Source organism: Terrapene carolina, unplaced genomic scaffold (assembly GCF_002925995.2).
Source record: "Terrapene carolina triunguis isolate 2854851 unplaced genomic scaffold, T_m_triunguis-2.0 Scaffold68, whole genome shotgun sequence".
NCBI classification, from domain to species: domain Eukaryota; kingdom Metazoa; phylum Chordata; order Testudines; family Emydidae; genus Terrapene; species Terrapene triunguis.
This window is the reverse complement of record NW_020664419.1, coordinates 58,666,260-58,683,813: the sequence shown is the minus strand read 5'-3', so window position 1 is coordinate 58,683,813 and position 17,554 is coordinate 58,666,260. Positions and strand designations below refer to the sequence as shown.

The following is a 17,554-nucleotide window of genomic DNA, read 5'->3' as shown; positions in this document are numbered from 1 at the left end:
GGAGGGAGTTTGGGTGGGGGAGGGGGTCTGGGGTGCAGGCTCTGGGAGGGAGTTTGGGTGCTGGGTGCAGGCTCTGGGCTAGGACAGGGGGTGGGTGGTACAGGAGGGGGTGAGGGGTTCAGGCTCTGGGACAGAGTTTGGGTGCTGGCTCTGGGCTGGGGGTGCAGGCTCTGGGAGGGAGTTTGGGGATGGAGGGGGTGCTGAGTGAGGTGGTGCAGGCTCTGGAATGGAGTTTGGGTGTAGGCTCTGGGCTGGGGCAAGGGATGGAAGTGTAGGAGGGGGTGAGGGATGCAGGCTCTGGGAGGGGTTTGGGTGCAGGCTCTGGGAGGGAGTTTGGGGACGGGACAGGGTGTGGAGGGAGGGGATGTGGGCTCTGGGAGGGAGTTTGGGGGCTGAAGGAGGGGGTGCGGGCTCTGGAAGGGGATGGGAGGGTGCGGTGCTTACCTGGGGCTCCTAGGCAGGGTGGGCTGGGAGTCTCCATGTGCTGCTACCCCCAGGCACTGCCCCTGCAGCTTCCCATTGGCCGCAGGGGCACTTGGGGCGGGACACAGACCCATCCCGCCCAGGGGCTGCAGGGAGGGGCCGGCAGCCACGTGGAGTGAGCAGGCAGGAAGCTGCTCAGGTACGCTACACTGCCGGCGGTGAGTGGGGGCCCCAGGCTGTTTTAAATGGCTCGGGGGATGCGCAGGGCGGGGGCGCCAGGGGCGGAAGGCAGGGCCGAGGGAGAGACCCAGCCTCAGACAGTACTGGAGCTGGGCCCGTGGTGCCTGGGCACCAGGAATATTCCTGGTGCCCAGGTACCATGGGCCCATAGAACTCGCTGCCCATGTGGAGAGGCTATCTTTTGAGCCAGCTGAAGACAAAATGGAGGGGCTTCCAGGGCCTTATATAAACTTTCTCTTGTGCCACATCACAGCCACAAGATGGGGTCTCTAGCCACCTGGGCAAGTCACATGTCTATGAACGATTCAGCTTTTTGCAGGCCGACACCATTGTTTACATGTTAGTTTGAACGTTCCCAGGAAAGCTTAGATGTGGATTGGCGTCTCCCATTGTTAGCTAAGTACTCCCAATTACTTGAATAACCCCTTCACACTATGTTGACCAAATCTGCCTTATGTGCTTCCTACAAAAAACACTTTAAATACAAGCGTAGAGCCAACGCTCATAACTTCAGATATAAAAATGATACATGCTTACGAATAGTATGAATACATTCAGTAGAACATAACCTTTGCAAAGATATGTTACGTGGCATATCTAGCATAAAACATATTCCAGTTATGTCATATTTACACTCATAAGCATATTTCTATAAAGCATTATGTGGTGTAACGTCACAAAGTGTTTCAATAGAAGTGACCTAAATTAGCATCCTGACTCCATGCAATTATTCTAATCTTTACAGAAATGAGTCTCAGGACCAGAAGATGAGGACTATGCAGAAGCCTAACATTTTGTAACACAGTACAATCTCCTACATGCTAATGCTTTGCTCTTCAACATATCTAATGAGGAAAGCACTATTTCAAATTAGGGTTGTCAATTAATCGCAGTTAACTTACGCAATTAACTCAAAAAATTAATCGCAATTAAAAAAATTAATCGCCATGAGTCGCACTTCTAATCGCACTGTTAAACAATAGAATACCAATTTAAATTTATTAAATATTTTTGGATTATTTTCTACATTTTCAGATATATTGATTTCAATTACAACACAGAATACCAAGTGTACAGTGCTCACTCTATATTATTTTTATTACAAATATTTGCACTGAAAAAATGATAAAGAAATTGAAAAATACTATTCACCTCATACAAGTACTGAAGTGCAATCTCTTTATTATGAAAGTACAACTTGCAAATGTAGATTTTTGTTATACTACTGCACTCAAAAAAACAAAACAATTTAAAACTTTAGAGCCTACAAGTCCACTCAGTCCTACTTCTTGTTCAGCCAATCGCTAAGACAAACAAGTTAGTTTACATTTAAGGGACATAATGCTGCCCGCTTCTTATTTACAATGTCACCTAAAAGTGAGAACAGGTGTTTGCATGGCACTTTTGTAGCCGGCACTGCCAGGTATTTACGTGCCAGTTATGCTAAACATTCGTATACCCCTTCATGCTTCGGCCACTATGCCAGAGGACGTGCTCCCATGCTGACGACGCTTGTTAAAAAAAAAAAAAAGAAGAGTTAATTAAATTTGACTTAACTCCTTTAATGGGCATAGCTATGCCAGCAAAAAGCCCTAATGCAGTCCTTTTGCCAGTATTTTGTTTGGGGGAACTGATATCAGCTACACTGGCAAAAGGATTCTTCAGTTGGCATAAACTGTCTCTCCAATAGGAGAGTTTGCTTGTGTAGCTATATACCAATATAGCTATACTGGGAAGCCCCTTCTAATGGAGACATGGCCTCAGATGGCAGAAAAGACAACATCTGAAGTGGTCTTGTATCACATCACTATTCAGATCCTCCAGAGATTGATAAATCCTCCAGCAGTGTGTGTCAAGGACCTAATACCCTAAATATTTCTATTTTAAGTTTATTTACATTAAATGGAAGTAATTGACGAGGTATTTTTTGTTTTTCAATTTACCTTTTGGCTCATTTTTTAATCACACACATCCACTGGGAGTTTGGGTCTTAACTTTACTCTTTATTTTAAGCTGTTTACATCTGTTGTATTCCATTCTATTTCTCTGAAGATGACTCTAACATGCCCTCTCAATGACTAAATAACCATGTTTGTTGAGTATGTTTCAATTGCACCTTTTCCTGTAAGGTCAGATGTATGTGCAGTGTGTGTGTGTTTTTTTTTTTTTTTTTTTAAATTACTATTGCTGCAGATACCTTGGGTGATTATGTAATAAGACCTAGTCTACTGGATAAATTCAATGGGGGTAATATTAAGGCAGCATTGAACTTCAGATTTTAACACAGCTTTGAAAAATTCTACTCCCATTAGCAGTGGGGTTTTTGCATATGACAGTAATTCCACTTTGCCAAGTCACTGAGTCACTGCCTTGCAGTCAGAGCAACCACCACCACACAACAGGAAATACAGAAATTTAAGTACACCTGACCTAACTTCTCAAGAGTTGTATATATGTAGGTCACTAAGTAGATCAGCAGTATCTCATAATTAGCATGATATAGCTTGGTTTTCATTTCTAAAAATCAAAGGAATCATACATATGGTGGAATAGCCGATAATGGTTTAGAACTTATTTACCATAAAATTGTGAACAGGTAAAATGAGATTCTGCTTTCTGTTTGTAAACTTCTACTTCTTCAGAGGGATGGCGCCTACCACAGCAGATTTGATTAATAACTCTTATTTATGCATTACTGTTGTACAACAATACATCTATGGATGATTACTATCACCAGACAATGGGCTAGCCTCCTGCCTATTGTAGCGCTGTTGAAATAAACAAACTGAGTCCAATTTTGTTTGCAAATTGTGTTGAATCTTCATGTCACTACAACGGAAGTTATAATCACGTCTAGCAGAATAATACATGTAGCACCCATATATTGCTACGTAAAGCTGGCTCAGTAGGGGGTTCGATTGAGACCACATTCATCTCAGTGCTTTTGGTAGAAGAATAAGAATATTTAAAAAACCAGCCGCACAAAGTTATTTAAAGTTTAGGCCACAATTAGCTAATAGTTCCTTCTCTAGTCAGTTTCTTTATTATTAAAAAAGCATCACAGTATGAGCCTTTCAAGAACAAAACCTTTAGATTATAATATTTAAGTAGCATCTCTTATTTAATGTACCATAACTGCACCAATTTAAAGTCAGAGGCAACTCAACTTGTAGAAGAACCCCAGTAGTACAAGAGAAACTAGAAGTGTTATAACCATGGGAAATGGGTGAAACTCACGTCCCTCATGCAATGCTGGAGTACATAGGCTTCGTGTCAAGGACCAGCCCATGAATTGGGGAGGACTGAATCTCCCTAACCCTATACCTAGTCAACTACAAGACAATTCCTGAATGACCATCCTGATGGTGTGCATAATGGATGTACATCAAAGTAGTGTTGGTTGTTTACCTATGAGTTGATTGAAAAGCAAGGAGGAAGCTTTTGTGGCTTTAGGGGCAGAAGTGATGTAAACTTCCAGTCCTCCCCAAAAACGATATATGGGTTAGTAAGTCATTGTCGAGAATGTAAAACCACAATAGTTTCCCGGTGAATTAAGGAAACTCCATACGTAATTACACCTAAAGGGTTATCATTGGGGGTCAGTCATGGGGGACACTGCTAATTTCTGAGACGTCACTGGAAAAAATGAGGTTAAAGATATGGAAGCTCATCGTGTGCAGTTTTAATACAGTTAGTTGGGCTGATTTTTCAAAAAATGTTACGAAGAACATTTTTCTGAGGATCAAAGGGTTTTTTTTTTTGCAGTTTAAACGGAGTTACCATGGATCCACTTACTTGATTTAGACACTTATGGGTGCACCCCCCTGGCAGCCCAGTGCAGCATCACCATTACATCCCTGCCTCAGTTTCCCCTAATGGTCTTTCAATAAGCACACAAAGGCTTATGTCTATGTGCAGTGCCCGTTCATGGGTCTACTTTCTTTAACTCAAAGATGAAGCTTTATACAAATAGGCCTCACCCCAGCATCTCAAGCAGGAGGAGGAGGGGACTGAGTTACCCTTAGTCCAGCAACCCCACTTATGTCCAAGTCCCTTTAACAGTGAAGCCTTCTTGACCTGGAACCCTTTTCTGGAGCCAGGGCCTCTTGTTATTAGCTGGAGAAGTGTATCTCCTCTTGGGTCTAGGTGCCCACAGAGGGGAAACTGCGACAACCCTTCCTCAGAACAGCATATACTCCCTTTGATCTGGGGACTCTGGTGCTACCTAGTGAAGTCCTTCTATGGGGGGCACATTCTGGTCAGACTAGGCCTTCGTAGCTCATCCCATTCAAAACCTTTCCCACCTAGGAGCATTCTTCCTTAGTTTCCTTTCCTGGTGAGCCCCCCCTCACATGGTTCCTCCTAAGAAGCCCTCCTCTTGGGAACACTCTCATACATGGGGCTGTTCCTTTCCTTACATCAAGCCCAGGGACTTCCCTGCCTAATTAACTGCCTTCCAGTTACTCAGTAAGTTAATTAGTCCCATATGAATCTGAGTTGCCTCATTTCCCTTGTGGAGCCTATCAGAGGTATGCTGCACCCCTGACCGTTTCAGAAGGCCAGCTATCCTCTGGCAGACACCTTTGCTAAACAGGGTGGCCACCCCCACACATTTAAAATTGTTCTCTCTCCTGCTGATGATAGCTCATCTCAATAGATTGGCCTCTTACAGTTGGTATGGCTACTCCCACCTTTTCATATTCTCTCTATGTATAAATATCTTCTTTCGGTGTGTTCCATTCTATGCATCCGATGAAGTGGGCTGGAGCCCATGAAAGCTTATGCTCAAATAAATTTGTTAGTCTCTAAGGTGCCACAAGTACTCCTGTTCTTTTTGCGGATACAGACTAACACGGCTGCTACTCTGAAACCTGTCATTTAAAATTATGAGTCAGACCCTGCAAAAAAGTCATAAGACTTAAAAAAAAAATAAGTTGTGATCTTTTCATTTGCCTTCTGTTTTCTGAGACTTTTAGAGTTTGCACTTTCAAGCTTTCCTCTGCAACTGGAAGGGCTAGAAGGATGGGTTGATATATTCCAGAATCCGGGACTCCAAGGTTAAAGAGATTTAGGAAATTCATAAAAGTGGGTACTGTACAATAGGAAGTAATTAATACATGGGTGAGACTGTCAGTATAGCCAAATTAAAGCTGAACTACAGCTGTGGAACTAGGCAGATGCAGTGAAGGGCAACATGGAAGGAAAGAGAAAATTCATGGCCAACTATGACTCAAGATTTCTGATCGTAAGAGCAAAGGAGGGTGACTATGGAGTCATACATGTGGTGTAAAAAAGCTTTTACCAGGAGGAGGTTCACTCTTTGGAGGACTTAGCAATAAGACATTATGAAGTAGGCAGGGGATAGGATATGATTGAGACAGTCATTTACTATACAGATGGAAGAGAGAGACTCACGAAGCATTACCTGTGTTGTCTGGAAAAAGACACATGTCCAAATTTGCAATTAGCAATACAGGGGAAGCCAGATGGAGAAAAGGATGAAGGTTAAGCCTTCAATCACTACATAAAAGCAGGGATGAAGGAAAGATTCAGGACCCAATTCTTCACTGCCTTGCACCTCATGTCATCATTTACACCTGTGCCATGTCAGGGGAGGGCACATGTAAAATGCTACCACAGCTGAATAGTAGCATTTTATGCCCATGTTTCATAGGTATAAATGATGAAACAAGGCCAAAAGCAGTGAGGAACTGGGCCTTCAAAGCCTTCAGCAGAAAGGAAAAGGACTGGCTGGGATTGGACCACAGGTGTAGGTGGATACAGTTCCACTAAAGTCAATGTAGTCACTTACACAGCTGATGAATCTGGCCCAGAGGACTCAAACCCAGAGAGAAGAGTGTAGGCAAAACTGGGTCTTGTTTAGCATGCTCATGGAGAGGGTGACTGACAGAACTAACAGACACCCAGGGTGGGGTCAGGTCAGATCAGAGGAGACAGATGCCAAGCCCAGGGGTCAGTAGTTAATTACTATGAAGGAGGATGTCTGAATCCTCATTGACAATGGTCGATCCTGGCGGTTCTCTTGCAGTGGTGGATGGAAAGGTGAGAGAAGACCACCAGAGCCTTACTAAGGCAAAAGGGAGTTGGCTACAGGACAGCAATTAGTAACTGGGGAGTGGTTCAAGAAGGAAACTTGAAAGAAACTTGAGCCTCATACCCAACCTCTCTCTTTGTAGCTTTCCTCCCACTCTCCTTCCCACCTATTCACATGCTGCCTGTCTTATAGCGCCTTCCTCCCACTGGGCCAGGTTTTGCTCTTGCTGAGCCAGCTCACTCCCTGGGGCAGATCTGCCCGAGCCCACTCAAGGAATCCAGGGAAGCAGTTTCCAGTGGGGTTAGTTGTTTTATTTTAAGGCTTCTTAACAAAACAAATCAAAACCTCACAGACTCTTCCCTCAAAAGCCTGTGCAGGCCGAGTAGTCCCTTCCTCAAGTCTGTCCCTCACACCAGTAACTTCAGCAACCCAAAATTTCCTGGCTCTTACCTCAGAGCCTCAGCAACAAAGGACATCACAGTGTCCCCCTTCTGTCCATTAGGCTTCTGGAGCAATTCATCTCAGCAGTAGCTCCAGTAGCAGTCTGTTGAGAGCATGGCACCCTGGCTCTCAGCTTTCTGGACAGAGTTGCAGTCTCCCCCCTCCATTTCCTGCTGCCCTCTTTTATAACGACCAGCTAATTAATTTCCAGCTCTTTTCTCAGGTGCAGCAGGAAGGGCTAATCAGTAAGCTAGCCAGCTGCAGGCCCTTGACCCCAGAGGAATGGTATCCCGTATACCTTGACATACCTCCCTGCCACCTCCATTTGAGTGGCCCTGTAGGAGCACTCACCACAGAGCCCTCCGCCTTCTTTGGTTCTTGAAAGGAAATCTGCCTTCCTGGGCCAGTGCTCTCTTTGAAATCAAAAAGGCTGTAAAGCTAAATAAGTACCAACTTGTCTCATACAGGCATTTGAGTCCTTCGAGGCCGTTCGAGTCCTTAGTGCCACATGGTCAGTGACTAAGACAAAGGATGTTCCAACCAGGAAGTATCTCCGTGCCTTTACAGCCAGGCATTCCTTCTTGAGGTCAGAGTACTGGGTTTCCCAGTCTAAGGGTTTTCTACTTTTGTAAAGGCGAGGGTGCTCTTGCCCATGGAAAGTTTTGGATAGCACCACACCTCAGGTGTTTCTTTGTAAACTAAATTCTTGAGGGAAATCAGGGATGTGCTGCAGAGAATCTGTTTAATTTCTTGAAATGCTTGATCACACATGGGGACCATGTAACTTGTCGAGGGGCTGATTTTTTAATAAGGTCGGTAAGATATATGGCTAATAAGGCAAAGCTGGGCACAAATTTACTCTAGTACCCTGCTAGGCCTAGGAAGGCCTAGATGTGCTTTTTAGTTTTTTGTATGGGGTGTTTGCTAAGGCCTCAACTTTGTCCACTAGGGCTTGGACATTACTGTTCCTTACTAGATACCCCAAATATTTCTTTTCCCATTTTCCCACCTTGCACTTCTTTGGGTTTATTGTTAGCTGGGCCTCCTGTAGGGCTTGAAGTATGGCTGCTAGGTTCTGGAGGTGTGTGGGCCAGTCGGGACAACCATATTATCTAGTTAGGCCACGGCATAGTGATGGTGGGGCCATAACACTTGGTACACCAGCCTTTGAAAGGTGGCCAGAACCCCAGGCAACCCAAAAGGAATGGTAACAAATTGGAATAGGCCCACTGGGGTAGAAAAGATGTTTTTTTTCAGCAATTGGGAGTAAGGCGAATTTACCAATAGTCCTTAGTTAGTTCTAATGTGATAAAGTGGGCTTGACTGAGGCGATCCAGCAGATCATTGACTTGGGGCACTGGATATGCATCAACGTCAAAAATGGCATTTATCTGACTGAAACACAAAATTGGACAGTGCCATCTGGCTTTGGTACCAAAACCATCAGACTACACCAGGGACTATGAAACTCCTCAGTTACGCCTAATCTTTACATTTCCTGGACTTCCTGAACTAACAGAGGTGTTACCCCTTCTGGTATTTGATATGACTTCCGAATGGGTTTGGCCCCAGCCCTCTGAGGATGTGGCAAGTCACCAGCAAGGTTTGTCCCTGTAGTGGGAAGAACACCTCCTTGTAAGCTCCCAGGAGCTTGTTTATTTGTCTTTTCTGCCCATTAGACAGCTCCTCCCCAAGTGACACGTCCTCTATCCCAGTTTTGGCCCTCTTAGGGAGCTGAGGCCCCAGATCCTCTTCTCCTCCTCCAGGTGGATGAAGGCTCTCCTTTACCCCTCCCCGGCCAGGTTTTTAATGCATTTACATGATAAATCTGCTTTTGTTTTTGCTGGTCTGGGCAATAAATTTTATAATCTATTGGTCCCACCCCATGGAACACTTCATATAGGCCCTGCCATTTGGCCGGAGCTTGCTGTATGAGTGGGGAGGGAGTAGGAATACTCAGTCTCCCAGAAATTATATTGTCGCATTTGGGTCTATTGGGCCTGAGAGAGAGAAGTTAGTTTGGGCCAAGTCTAATCTTCCTCAAGGCTGTCTCCCATTAAAAAGCTCAAAAGGGGAGAAGCCAGTGGAGGACTGTGGTACCTCTTGCACTGCAAAGAAATGATAGGGGAGCAGCTGTCTCTGGTCCCAGAAACTTATTTAACATATTTGCCAGACCATCTGTTTAGGGAAAGTAGATTGAGGTCCAGAGCGATCATACTTTCAACAGTGCCCAAACTTGTTGGAACACCTGGGATATGAAATTTATCCCTTGATCAGTGATGACTTCTGATGGAAGGCCAACCCAGGAAAACATTTGGAGTAGCTCTCACACTAGGGTGGAGGAAAAGGTGTTTCATAAAGGAATTGCCTCTAGATATTAGGTAATATAGACCACAAGTACCAAAATAAACTTGTGACCTTAGGTGCTCTTCTCCTGAGGGTCTCTTATATCAACCCCCACCCCCTCAAAGGGGGTTGCAATGAGGGAAGGGGGATGTTGGGTGCCCAGTCCTGATCCTTTGGAGCTACTTTTTGGCAACCGAGGTATGATAAACAGAAATTGGCTACCTCTTTATATATCCCTGGCCAAAAGAATCAGGCCAACAATCTTTCTTGGGTTTTCACCTTACCCAGGTGTCCGATGGGAAGGGTATGGGGTAGTCATAGGAACTCCTGACAGATGGGCTTGGGGACTAGGAGTTGATATCTGTGTTCTTTAGATTCTCTACTTCGTACAAAAAAATCTCATCCCATAATTCAAAGCAGGGAAACTGATGAGATTCATGTTGAGTGGTAATCACCCTGTTGACTGTGGGTAGTTGGTTGAAACATTCCCAGAGTGTCTGGTTGTCGTGTTGAGTTGCCATAACATCAAGGGTGTCACTCAGGATGCTGTAGTCTAGGTTGTGAAGGGGCTCTGCAGTGTCCGTGGATGGGGGATAACCTACAAACAGTTGGGATGTTCCCTCCCCAGGGTCTACCCTTTGGGAAGGTTCTTCTCTAGGCTCCATGGAGTTGCCTGCAGCACAGGCCCAGGCTCGACCTCCATCCAAGACTTCTTTTGTTGTTTTTCTGAGCCCTGGGACCTTCTTGAGACTTCAAAAAGATCAGATTGAGTGATGGGGAAATATGTCCTAGGCATCCTCAGGGGCGAGGGGTGTCTTTTCTTGCGTCTGAAGGGGGTCTGGGATGGAGGGAACAGTTTCTCTTCCCAGGAGGGTCCAAAGATGTTCCCAGTTGCATTCCATGATCACTGGCCAGGGTAGGCAATCTGCCACTCCTGCCCAGAGGCGCCCTACCTGGTCTGCTTCCTACAAAATGACAGAAGCCGTTGGGTGCGTATTGATTTCTCCATGGATGCAGGAATACTGGACGTATTGCTCTGGATCCAGGGCTTTGGGTAAGACTAAGTCCAGTTGAAGAAGATTTTGTCCACACCCCAAGTCTATCAATTCTTCCTTCATGTTTGGCCCTATTTTTATCAGGACCACGAAGTACCTTGGGATCAGTTCTATTGATTGGTTTGGATTCTCACCTACTTGACTGAACAGGCATCCTATCTAGTCGCATTCCATCATAGGGCATTCCCATTGAATGTGCCCAGGTTGCCCACAGTTATAACATACCACTGGCCCTCTGCGGGAGGGCGATAGTAGTCTCTTGAAAGTCTGGGATCTTGGGGCCCCTGTTCCTGGTGGGGAGCTTGTGATGGGGTGGAAAGTTTCAGTCGCTCGAGGTGGACCAATACTGTGACACTTGCTAGGTTGGTAGGTTATCATCTCTCACCTCCGTTCTAAATGTGGCCAGCCAACAGGTAGACCAGCCTTCCCACTCCTTGCTAACTTGACCTCCAAGAACCAGTTAGTTGTCTTGACTGCCTCCACAGTGGATGTAGGGCAAAACCATCAAACCCAGGTTTGTACCAACATAGGGAGAACGTGCCGTTATTGTTCTAGGACAGGTGTTCTCAAACTGGGGGTCGGGACCCCTCAGGGGATTGTGAGGTTATTACATGGTGGGGGGGGGGTCGCGAGCTGTCAGCCTCCACCCAGAACCCCGCTTTGCCTCCAGCATTTATAATGGTGTTAAATATATTAAAAGTATTTTTAATTTATAAGGGGGATCACACTCAGAGGCTTGCTATGTGAAAGGGGTCACCAGTACAAAAGTTTGAGAACCACTGTTCTAGGACAATATTGTTCATGAGCTCTGCCACTGCGTTGGCTTCTGGGTTTAGCCATTGGGTAGCCAAATCCTCAAGCCCTCCCATCTTCTAATCCCCTCCATCCTTTTCCCAGCCTAGGACTATAATTGACTCATAATAAGTGCCCGTCCCATCAAACAATATATTAATTATAAAACATAATCTTAGTTAACTCTCCTTTCGCTCTCCCAGCTCATCTTCTCTTACCTGTGTCTGTCTTCTATGCCTCAGTTCCCCAGTGACTGTACATGGGAACAGCCCTGCATCTGCCCTGGATCCAATTACAGGGATAGCCCCCTGCACAGTTAGCTGCAGGATGGGGTCTTAATTTGCAAGTGCGGCAGGACATGGACTATCTCAATATTTGTTACTTGTGCACATTGTCGGTGCCTAGTAAATAATAATAATAATACATCTTTCTTACCATTTGATTTTGGGTAATATTTACAAAAAGTTAAATTCCCCCTTAGCTTGCTGCCCTTCCCCCACACCTCCCATTATTTTAAGCACAAAGTGTAGTATTTGTGCTCTGAAGACTCTGGTTTATCTGAATAGAATGAAGAACACGGAATTCATTTAGATAAACAGTTGTACAAATGTGAGGCAGTTCAGTGCAAATGATGCTCACTGTGAGACATGTTTCGGTTTTGGAAAATGAGGATTTGGGAGCAAAGGGGGGTCCAATAAATGAGGTCTTACTATATTGATTATATTTAGACCCTGATCTTTCAAAGAGAGCTGTGTGGACATAGGCGGAACTCCATCAATGTCAGTAGGGTTCTGGGCAGCGCATGGACCCCAGCTCTTGGGGGCAGGGACAGCGTCTGACTGTGTATTTGTACAGCACCTAGCACAATAGGGCCCCAGTCTCCACTAATGCCTCTTGGCGCTACAATAATAAAAATAATAAATATGTATAAATGTAGAACGTATTTTGCAAAATTGAATCGACTAAAATCAAACTGCTGAGGGAGCTGATGTGTAATGATCAAAACAGAGGTCACAAAACCTGTCAACTTTACATTAAATAATTTTTTTCAAAAGAACATCCCAGGTTCACATCCGTGTAACTTCACCAATACGTCAGGAAAAGCCCCTGTCTACCCCAACATTAAAAATGGGGTTACTTCTTATAAGAAACAGAAGAGTGCAAAGCCCTTGCGGTTGTGTTCTGTGTGGGTTTTGGTGGTGGTTATTCTCAGAAGAGGATGCTGGAAAGTAAGAGACTTGCTGATGTCATTTTTAATTCATCACCAGACACCCAGGAAAAAGATGCTGCTGGGTCTATATAAGATGCACCTAGACTCCTGCATAGCACAACAAGAATCCCAGCAAAGGTAAGATTTGAAGTCTACCTGGCTTTCTTGCTTTGTCTTACCCAGTCTCTCTCTCTGATGATGGCCGTCTCTCTTTTTCATCGGTGCAGAGTACTGTAGCTGTGACCCAGCTGAAACCACTACTTTGGATTTTGAGCCATGGTGTCCATACAGAACTGGATGAGGTGCTCCCCGGCATGGATCTTTTTCTGCTTCTGCTGTCTTCCTCTCCTTCTCCTGGCCCTCCCCATGCCTCCAAAAGGAGCAGGAGTTGCTCCTGTCAGTCACTCCTGCAGACTCAGAAAGATCAGCTTCCAGGAATCCTACATCAGGAATCGCACCTACACGTTGGCCAAACTGGTATAGTAAACTATCTATCTATTATGGTAGTACTTGAGTGCCCTCTCTCCTCTCCATGGGTCTCCCCTCCCATATTCCACTTTCTTTCTACCCCTGCCTCCCACCTCTACATGGACATGTACTTATGCTGCAGTGATGCTTTTAGAGGCAAGTATAGTATACTACCTGCTAAGTACATAGCTTTGTGAAACCACAACCCACTGTAACTCCCCCAGCGATCTGTGGAGGGATAACCCACTGGTGAAGCACCGCTCATTTCTAATGAACTGCTGTGCACTCAGCTAAATTTATTCTGCTTTACCTGGGGCTGGCAAATTTTGAAACAAGAGTTTTCATTTCTCTCTCTCCCTCGCCCCATTCAAAGCTGGGCATGGACATGACTCTAGAAATAACTAGTAAGCTCCTCCTAAGAGTGTAACCTTCTACACACTTCTGACTCTCCCTCCTCCCCAGTAGGCTCAGCCTTCTCCATCTCACCGGGGTCCCCTCTGAGGTATAATCCCCGAATCCGGCAGCCGTCACTCAAAGCAGGGTTTCCCTTGTAGTGTCCGGCACTATTGTTGTAGAATGCTGACTTCCTTTCTACCTCTCAGGCTAGGCTCTCGGACCAGGACACAGACAACAGGCTCATTGGACAGCAGCTGTACATTAATGTCCAGGTGAGCTTTACATATGCTGCACACAGCCAGCTCTGCCTAAGCTGCATTTATTGGTTTGTTATTATATAGTGTGACGCTCCTACTTTGTGTTTTGCAGGAGACTAATCGCTGCTATGTGATGAAGAGGGTAATAGAGATCATAGTGAATGAAGTACTTCTCTCTGCACCCAGGAACCATTATCCACACATCCAGGAGGTGGCACAGTTCTTAGCAGCTCTGAGCAAAGAGCTAAGTGGCTGCGTAAGTATGGCACACTTGTATAGACCCTGGCTGTTTCCCATCCTACCTCTCCTGCACCTTCTCTTCTCTCGTTCCCATCCTTTGTTCTGCTCTCAGGTGGCTTTTGAATTTCAAGTGTAGCCTTCGCAGTGCGCTGTAATGGCAAGGTGACCACCCACTGGGTGGTGAAATCAAAGGAAACCTCAGATCAAGATACCCAAATTTAGGTTTGTGAAATCAAGTAGATTAATAGAAAGGTGTGAAACAGAAAAACCGCACTGTCACATAGTCACCAACTAAACCCTGGCTTTTGTTTTTCAGAAATTCTCAGGACACAGAGAACATGTCGAAAAGAACCTGGAAGAAATGAAAGACAAAATGAAACAGGTATGTTTGTTTTAACAAGACCAGTGCCAGGCCCCCAAGTAGCTATTACAAATAACTTATTTGCTGATTTGAAGACCAACAGATTAATGAATTGGCTGTGATTTGCCAGGTCATTATTTTTCATTATTGTTCCAATGTCCCTGTTGAGCTTGATCCAAAGTCCACTGAAGTCAGTTGGGGTCTTTCTGTTGACTCCAATGAACTTTGGATCAGGCCCATTATCAGCAGTGACTAATGATGAAAAAAAACCCATTTATGTTGGCTCTTGTGTAATCCAAAACTATAAACAGTTTAATGTAGAAAAAAACCTAGTTGTGAAGCTAACCTAGTTGTGAAGCTTCTAAAGTGAGCAGAGATTATTTAAGGGGTGAGGGCTGCAGTGGTGATAGGGGGGCTAGGGACATTTTTACTGCTCCTTTGTCTTGTTTATTTAGATTGTAAGATTTTTGGCAGAGATCATGTCTTATCTACAGCCCGGATCCTGCAAGTGAATATTTTCACTGAAGTTAAGAGATTACTCACTTGCACAAAATTACTCCCGTGTGTAAGCACTGGCAGGATTGGGGCCTGTGTTTGTTAATGGCGCTATGCAAGTATGTCCCTGAAATAGTAACCTGGACCTTATGTTCTTTATTGCCAAAACTGAGATTGTAATGATATGCAAACTGTAATAGACAGAGCACCATGTGCACTTAATTAATTGATTAAATGTTACAGACAAGTCATTGCAATTTTTAACCTTAAAAGAAAATAAATATATTTTTAGAACTTAAAAACTTCCTCCACCAACTATGGCGGAATTGTAGAGGAATCTAGTGCACAATCTGATCTCTTATTGGAAAGAGACTGTAGGCCGGACTGTTCAGCCAATCGGGCAATCAGTTAGGGACAACTTCCTCAGATGTCATATTAAAAGCATCATAAGCCAAACCTCAGCACCATTATGATGCTATTGTACATTGTGTGATTTCTATGTTCACTTGATACATCTCTGGAGTAATTTAAAATGGAATTGGGCAAGGTCATGGAAATTAGACTATAGGGAACAATCCAGTTTTGGCATGGTTTGGATTAGGTAGTTTCCATTTTGAGGTCTACTGACATTAACAGAATTATTTGTAAGAGTAAAGTGAACAGGATTTAGCCCTATTTCTATGAAAATACTATATTCCGATCTAAATCTTTGGTGACATAATGAGATATTAAAGAATTTTCTTTTTTTCCCCTCTCTCTATATAGTTGGGAGTTAGTGGAAAGAACAAAGCAATTGGGGAGCTGGATTTGCTCTTTGATTACATGGAAAATGCATGCACTGAAGCACCGAAGAGAATTGTTACTAGTAAGGGAGGAAACAAGAAGAAAAACTGAAAGAACCTCCAGGAAACCACTGCTATGATTCAAACCATTTACCTATTACGAAGAAGCACCTATAGGAGTGGTAGTTATTTAACAGTGCCAAACATTTCAACTTTAACCAAGTGCTTAAGTATTTTGTTGATTGGGGCCTATGTGCACAAGCACAAGCGGATATTTTGAAAGCTAAGCAGTGATGCATGCCTGCATCTGTCCCAATATCTTTAACTTGAAAATCTTTCTAGGAAATTTTGCCGTCTTTTTGTTAAATTGATCCTTCTCTAGAAAACAAATATTTCAGGCTCTTTTAACAAAAAGTATTGACAATCTTTTAATATTTAATGCTAATTTATTGAACGGCAATAATTATACAGTGCATTTATTTATATAAATTAATAGTGTGATTTTATTTATAAAAATGTACCAGAGGCTTTTACATGAAATATGATATAACTTAACAGCTGTTACTATAATATTTATAGAATGATACATTTGAAAGAGCTGCTTATTTGATATCTCTTTCATTGTTATTTATTATAATAAATACTTTGATTTTCCAAATATTGCAGTTTCATGAGGCTTTCCTTTCTAACTCAAACACTTGCACATGCAGGAAGATGCTGCATGGCTGACAGTCTACTGGCCTCACATTGCACTATCATGGGGGATGCAAGGTCAAGGTTTGGGACATGCTTCTCCTTCTGTAGTGAGAATTCAAAGGAACAGTGCAGGGCCTCAGAGGGGCAACTTCGCATTTTCCCTATGCGGGGTCAGGCAGGTGGAACCAGATCAGCCCCGGATGGTCACTGCAGCAGTGAGTAATAGACAGAGTAAAGGAATGCCCTATGCTCAGGAGTCCTGTGCACAGGATTCGGGCATGAAACGGGTGTAGCTAACTCTGCACCTTCCTTGTGCCAAGTGCAATTCATCCCTCCTTGCCACCTTATCAGCTCCACTGGTTATAGCCCAGTGATGAATTCCCACCTGCCCTTTTGTAATAGATTCGCACTGGGGAAGGGACATTAATGTCAGTGGAGTTATTCCTGGTTTACACTAGTCGAAGTGAGAAGTAACTCAGGTTCCTGAGGTTGGTCACTCACTGCCTGAGCTGGCAGGGTCCCCTGGAGGACATAAAGGGAATATTTTGTGTTGCCTGCTGGTGAGCCTTTGTGGGTGACCCAGGTATAGCCTATTTTGTCTGGCCCTAATTTTTTTTATTAATTCTAATATTTATTTATATAGCTTTAAAATAATAAAGATGCCTGTCAAGGCTGATTCCCCACTCTGGCACTCCGAAGGTGGGGGCCCGCAAGGATTAAAAAAATTAATACCAGCCTGGAGTGGCCAGTATTAAACTCCCAAGGTCACAGCTTCTCTCTGACCTTGGATGGGTAGATGCTGCCACCACCCAAGTGCAAACTCCTTCCCCCCCACCTTTTGAGAACCCAGGAAGGAACACTTGGGAATGCCTTCCTGTGGGGTACCCTCAAGCCCTTTCACCCACCTTCCTGGGAAGAGCTGAGAAAAAAAACCAAAGGAAATCAGCTGTTGCCACCAGCTAATTAAACAACATATGCACAAACCTCTTAGGGACACAAAAATCCAATCCTATTCTTATAAAAAGGTAAATTTTATTAAACCCAAAGAGAAAGGAAATACATTTGGAACTTAAACTTTTTGCTAGATCTTAAAAGAAACAATTACAAAAATTAAGCATCAAGATAGCTCTCTTGAGGTTCTGCTTAAAGGTTACAAGCAAAACAAAAGCATCTGGGATTAGCACAGAGGAGTCTACAGGCCAATAAGAAATAAAATAAATAATCTAATCGCGTCTTCCTAGACATTCCCTGATTACTTACATATTTGGGGTTTCAGATAAGGAGGGTTGAGGTATGA

At 44.1% G+C, this 17,554-nt stretch overlaps 1 protein-coding gene across 1 annotated transcript; it reads left to right on the top strand.

Annotated features, from left to right (window-relative positions):
- Positions 1-12,838: 12,838 nt before the first annotated feature.
- On the top strand, positions 12,839-15,673 carry IL22 (interleukin 22). The gene is made up of 5 exons (XM_024218274.2): positions 12,839-13,039; positions 13,633-13,698; positions 13,796-13,939; positions 14,240-14,305; positions 15,545-15,673. The coding sequence occupies exons 1-5, from the start codon at positions 12,839-12,841 to the stop codon at positions 15,671-15,673; spliced, it is 606 nt and encodes a 201-aa protein (XP_024074042.2).
- The last annotated feature ends 1,881 nt before the right edge of the window (positions 15,674-17,554 follow it).

Excerpts from the sequence above, each read along its gene's own strand:
- IL22 (XM_024218274.2), top strand. The coding sequence starts at position 12,839 with ATGGTGTCCATACAGAACTGGATGAGGTGCTCCCCGGCATGGATCTTT. Across the intron at positions 13,040-13,632 it reads CCTACACGTTGGCCAAACTG|GCTAGGCTCTCGGACCAGGA; the intron begins GTATAGTAAACT and ends TCTACCTCTCAG. Across the intron at positions 13,699-13,795 it reads AGCTGTACATTAATGTCCAG|GAGACTAATCGCTGCTATGT; the intron begins GTGAGCTTTACA and ends TGTGTTTTGCAG.